The sequence below is a fragment of the Anopheles stephensi genome, chromosome X, assembly GCF_013141755.1.
Source record: "Anopheles stephensi strain Indian chromosome X, UCI_ANSTEP_V1.0, whole genome shotgun sequence".
NCBI classification, from domain to species: Eukaryota; Metazoa; Arthropoda; class Insecta; order Diptera; family Culicidae; genus Anopheles; species Anopheles stephensi.
In genome coordinates this window covers 12232176-12238140 of record NC_050201.1, presented here as the reverse complement: position 1 = coordinate 12238140, position 5965 = coordinate 12232176, and the positions used below count along the sequence as shown (strand labels likewise).

General features: G+C 49.8%; 1 protein-coding gene across 1 annotated transcript; it reads right to left on the bottom strand.

Annotated features, from left to right (window-relative positions):
* Window positions 1-481: 481 nt before the first annotated feature.
* Window positions 482-2645, bottom strand: LOC118507749 (cytochrome P450 4g15-like). Its single transcript, XM_036046759.1, has 3 exons — window positions 1758-2645; window positions 834-1684; window positions 482-760 (listed from the first exon to the last, which is right to left on the bottom strand). The coding sequence occupies exons 1-3, from the start codon at window positions 2438-2440 to the stop codon at window positions 600-602; spliced, it is 1695 nt and encodes a 564-aa protein (XP_035902652.1). The 5' UTR covers window positions 2441-2645; the 3' UTR covers window positions 482-599.
* Between the last annotated feature and the right edge of the window lie 3320 nt (window positions 2646-5965).

Below are 5965 nucleotides of genomic sequence, written 5' to 3'. Positions count from 1 at the left end.
TAATAGTGCCATTACGCGTCACTAAATTGTTCAATCTTAAAAGGATCTTTAGGACAACATTAGCCCTAGATAGCTTTTAAAATAATAGTACGTTATCTTAAAGAACTAGTCCGTTCGGGGCTAGGGACCGTTGTGGACGAGTTCCAGGAAGAAATGGGTTCAATTGATAGATTTTGACACATGTCCAGCGTGATGCGTAAAACAAGTCTATCTATCGCAGTCTAGATGTAGACTGGTGATAGACTTAACCCGGACGCCCCGATTGCTAGGCACCGGGATGAAGTCGCAAGTGTCTCACCCGTCCCGTAATCGATCCCTTTTGCTAAGAGGTTTTGTAACCGAGATAATAGCACACGGCAATCCTTTCGCGAACCATTTCGAGACCGCAATACAGGTAGCTAGATATCTTGGCAATGGTCACAACAACAAACGGGGAAAGACAAAGACATGAGAATAAAAAAATAAAACCGACTCCGAACGATAAAGGTTATCGATTAGGCTTTCAGTTTTATTATCCTCCCGTAGCTCTTGCAGGCTCTAAACGCAGTGAGATTATGGTTAGCAAATGTTACATCGTACAACGCCAGTCATGATCATGATCATGCTCTCGGTTCGAGCTGAATCTGGAAGCCGTCCGTGCGCTTGAGGATAATGTCCGCCTGCAGCTTAAAGTCCTTCTCGGTTAGGTTGGAAACGACACGGTAGTGTCGCAGTATCGTCGACAGCAGTACCTTCAGCTTGAGCATCGCATACTTTCGACCTGCAGGAAGGGGGGAGAGGTAGAATACCAGTAGCTTTGCATAGTTAGGGACCAGCGAGTCGGGGCTACTTACCGACGCAACTTCTCGGTCCAGCACTGAACGGGATGTAGCTGTAGTAGTGCCGGTTTTGGGTACGTTCCGGCAGGAAGTTGTCCGGGTTGAAGGTTTCCGGGTGCGGGTAAAGATCTTCCCGTCGGTGGATCTTGTACGTACCGATGACCACGGTCGTGCCGGCCGGGATGGTGTAGTTCTTTGACGCTAGCTGCACGTCCTCGTTGATCTTGCGCGCGATCATCGGCACCGGTGGGAACATGCGCAACGTTTCGAAGATAACGCGCTCGAGATACTTCATCTCGAGCGTATCGCCGAACGTGGCTTTGCGCTTGGAATCGCCAAAGATCTGGCGCAGCTCGGCGTACACCCGATCCTGGATGTGCTGGTGGATGCCAAGCAGGCAGAGCACAAAGCTCGACCCGGCCGCCGTTGTATCGTGACCCTCGAACATGATCGTGTCGACCTCCTCCTTGATTTCTTCATCGCTAATGTTCGCCCCATTGTTGGCGGTTTCGATCATCAGGTCGAGGAAGGCGAGTCGACGCTTCTCGCCGATATCGTTCTCATCGTTGTCGTCCAGATCGTCGCGCAACATCGAACCCTGCGAGATGAAGGCGGGCGTACTGCCGAGATTGCTCTCGCCCGGTTTTTCCTCCTTGCCGATGATTTCCGTCAGCGATGGTGATGGTGCCTTACCTTCGGCGATCTGACGCTGGAACAGTTGCTTCTTCTCGCGCACCACCTTGCGCGTGAGTCCGTGGATGATCTGCAGCAGACGCTCCTGTTCCTTCTTGACGCCGGTCAGGTTGAACAGTGGGTCCAGTCGCAGGTGGATCTTCAGCTGACGTTTGTGCAAGATGTCACACATTCTGCAAGTAGGAGTAGAACAGAGAGGTTTTTGCTCACCAACTGGTTGACTGGATAGGCACCGTAATCACTCACTTCATGACAGCCATTGCATACTCGAATCCTTCCTTGTTCTCGCCGGTGCGCGTCGAACCCATGGCCGTCTCCAGCAGAATGTCTACCGTTACCTCGCTCATGTAGTCATGGCAGTCGAACACGTGGCCAACCTCCTTCGACATACGCTTCACCACCGCCATACTGTTGTCGTTGAACACGTCGATGAACGTCTTCAGCACGTTCTGGTGGAAGGCGGGCGCGATCAGCTTCCTGTGCGACTTCCACTTATCACCCGAGCTGATCAGCAGTCCGTCTCCCAGCCAAGGCTTGAAGAACCGGTACTCGCTCGACTTCTCCAGATGCACGTAGCTGTTCAGGATGATCTCGACATCCGCCGGTTCCGTGAGGAACACGACCAAATGATAGCCCAACCATCCGCGTGCCACCGTGCCATAGATAAAGCTCAGCTCCATCGCCTTCTCCATGATTTGATTGTGAGTTTTGCCGAGCAGCATGTTGGCATTGCCGATCAGCGGATAAGCGACCGGGCCCGGGATAAGGTTGCCCAGCTTCACGTACCGCCGAGACTGCATCCACAGATGGAACAGGGTGACGACCGTTAGCAATAGCACGGAGCCAACGGTTACCGAGAGGACCCAACTGCCAGGGACCGCAGCAGTTCCATCGCCCCCCATTCGCTCGGGAATCGTTTCCACACTCATGATCACTTGCACTTCAATTCCCAACCTTCCAGCCACTTGCACTCTCGGACACTCTCACAGGTGGAGTCGTCGGATTATTAAAGGGCGTACACCACCAGAACTATCAAATGTGATGTGCCCGGGGTCGGTAGATGATAAGCACACCAATGCTGCAATGCACTACCAACGATCGAAACTGTTGCTCTGCCTATCACTCCAACCGTGGGCCAAGTATTTATAATCGGCCACATGCGATCCGGTGCAGTCTAACCGCTACTGCTTCTACTTCTTCTTCGCCTATCGCCCTCCCGAAGAAGTGCATAGGCAAAAGCGAAAGGTGGGCCACAAGACGGCAAGACAAAAAGAAATACAAATCACTGCATACTGCACAACCCGAAACTGGACGCCAGGCACAAGGTGGTAAGGGTGGTCCGGGAACGTTGTAGCAATAAACTTTTCATCAAATTGTAAATGGCAATGGTTATTCATCAGTTTGACCGGCCCGGCCGGCTCACTTAACATGCATCCTCGCCCTCCTTCCCACCACCTTCCGGACCTTCACGCCACCAACTGCACAGCGCGATTCGCTGCTCGATGCTCACTGCTCCCGCACTGGCTTGGCGGTTGTCTTGATCCGTTTTAGGGCAACCCTGTCGGCATTTTGGCGACGCGCGGTCATTCCAAACGACTGCAGCTACCCATCCGGGCTGCAGGCACGTAACGGTGTCCGTCAAAATAGTGGTAGTGGCTACCAGTGCAGAGTTAGAGTTCGCGCGTTCTCACAACCTATCAACCGAAAACGCCGCATCGCCGATCAACCTCATGCAATGCGGACTATCAACGTGCCGAGCTTCGTGCAGGATTCGTCCTCAGTTGCGCTGCAGGTGTACGTCGGCGAGGGTGCGTTATAGTAGGTACGATAGTAGTCTAAGGGCCTGACGAGGATTTGACGTGTGGAGAGTATATAGCTGCCTGAAAAGAATATCTCATCTTTCTAGTTGAAAAGACTCAGAATTATTGATGAAATCTTAAGAGATCTCATCTCCCATTGGAAGAACTCGAAGATCTCCGCGTGTTCAGTAATATCTGAGAATCTGAGGTCCGACTGCAAACCGGTAGTCCTTCATGAATCGTCCAATCCTCAGAATATTCTCAGTATCCATTCTTCTCTCATCTTTTTTCAACCAAAATCGGTTAGAAAATCATTTGTTTCGATAGGTAAGGGCCCCCAGCTACCCCACAGCTGATGATGGGCTTGCAAAACAACCGACTAACTACTAGCCGATTTGCATACGCTCCTGACCTTCTTCGTTTTTGCTGTGCAATTGGTGCACAGGCACTGTGTGGCGCATCTACATTCCATTGTTATTTTTTTTGTCTGCTTCTTCTTTCTTTTGGGTGACTTTGTTTGTGTCTGTGTGTGTGTGTGCATTTTCTTGTTGTTTGTTTTTGGAGCCACAGCCAAGAAGCCGTGCATCGACCGGTTGACCCTTGCGTGTGCGCGATTCTGCTTATCGCCAACACATTCCGGGCATTGAAACCGACAGTCATAAATTAAACTGCCTAGGGGTAGCCGATTGATGAAACTAGCTAGCCGGGGTTGAAGCAAGAAGCTTCAAAGTGCATTGGCAGTGGCATCTTCGCACGTGACTCTAGCTGCACAGGGCGGTCCACGATACTGCACTTGCGCTTCAGTATGATAATAGGGCTGCTCCTCTAGCAGTTGTCGTAAAGGTGTCTTCGGTTGCTATCTGTTTGCTATTGTCTGGTCCCTAGACTAAACCTCTCCGAGCCAAAAAAAAAAAAGCTTGAGACAAATGTATTCAAAACCTACCTGTCTTGAGATGGGTGTTGCCAAATTTATGCGCATAGGCACGACCCCATCAGCTCACGTGGAAACGTGCGGAAGCATTTCACTCGCCAGAATAGCGTAACTATGATTGACAACAGCAAACTGAATTCCTAACCTTCTAGTCCACGTGCTCCAGCTACTGAACTGTGAATAGCTGGATCCAAATTCGCCCTAGACTCGACGATTAACGGTGAGTTGGTCCATAATTGCTGCTTTGTCTGGGTCTGTTTTTTCCCCTTATTCCGTTTTGCTTTCATCTTCGGACTCCCGAACTCGTCCACAGAAAACCTGCTCGGCACGTGACCGAGACCCAGCGCCCGCTCCCGGTGTGTCTAAGATTAAATGTGGGTTATTGTGTTCCAGGCCACACCTGAGCATCGCCGCATCGCCATCCAAGATCGCGTCCGTCTGTTTGGATGTGGTTTTTTTTTGTGTGGGCACGTACGCGACCATGAACCTGTGTCCACACGTCTGGCGGATTAGCCACTCACGGTTCTCCGGATAATGCGCACGCGCAATCCACCGGTACGGCACAACTGTTTTGTACACCGTGAAATTGTATAACAAAAACGTGCGTAAGCTGTGGTTTAATTGATCTCACTTTTGTTCCCCCCCCCCCCCTCCCCGAGTGTCATCGTCACCCGTGGCACTAGAACTTCGGCCCCGGTCCGAAGTCCGAACGGAAATCCGGACCAGAGGGAAAAGATCTTCCGAGCCTCCGTAACGAATATGGTAAGCGGATTATCCGGATGATTTAAAGGGAAGCTTACCGCTGAAATCAGACCAACAAAAAAAAAAAAAAAACAAACCTGCCAATCGGATTCAATCCGGAGTCCACTGTCAGCGAGCGAAACGACACATTTCACGTGGTAGTCGAAGAGGGCATTAAAACATCACGGCCTGTATTTTGCATCCACGATCGGGTTGGTTTTGCGTCATGGTGGACTCACTCACCGAGTGTGTGTGTGTGTGTGTGTGTGTGTGTGTGTGTGTGTGTGCTTCAGTTTGGCGGAATAATAAAGAGGACGATGGACGTTGTGTACCTTACAGGAGGGATCACGGCCAAATGCAGTTTTGACAGCGTCTCGTTAACGCGCCCGTTGTGGTTGTGATGATGGTCCAGGACGATTAGGTCAATGGCGTAATCCTGTCAACGCTGTGTGAATGCATCGGACCGAAAGGATTATTATCCGGTGTACTTTGTGCTGGGCAGGGTTTTCCAACGTAAAAATTATTGACTTTCGAAAATCAAATGTTGATTCAAATTCAAATCAAATGTTGAATTATGGATTATAAAAAAGATTGTACAATAATTTAAAATTTAGATTATCTTCATGACGAAATACCTAGAGTATATATGATATAATATGCTTTGGGCAGTTTATTGTCCTTTCCGTCCTTCAACTTACTCCGTCCATAGGTGTCCTAGGCTATTGTCATATTTTTAATATTTCGTGGTTACTGTTACTAGCTGTTCACACGAACTGGTGAACTGAGTTCTAGCTGAGTTCTTCTAGCTGAGTTATACAACTATCGACACTCTATAAACGTAAAAAAAACTTCAGAATGTTTTGTTTTCATACGGCAGGACCAGGGCTCAAATCCCATCTGGACCGTTCCTCGGTAGTGAGAACTAACCCTCCAACTCCGTGGTATCATTAAGTCTAGTACGCCAGAAATGGAGGTCATTAGGG

Coding starts and splice junctions, on each gene's coding strand:
- LOC118507749 (XM_036046759.1), bottom strand. CDS start 2,440: ATGAGTGTGGAAACGATTCCCGAGCGAATGGGGGGCGATGGAACTGCT. Junction 1,685..1,757: donor TATGCAATGGCTGTCATGAA/GTGAGTGATTAC, acceptor TCCTACTTGCAG/AATGTGTGACATCTTGCACA. Junction 761..833: donor TGGACCGAGAAGTTGCGTCG/GTAAGTAGCCCC, acceptor CCCTTCCTGCAG/GTCGAAAGTATGCGATGCTC.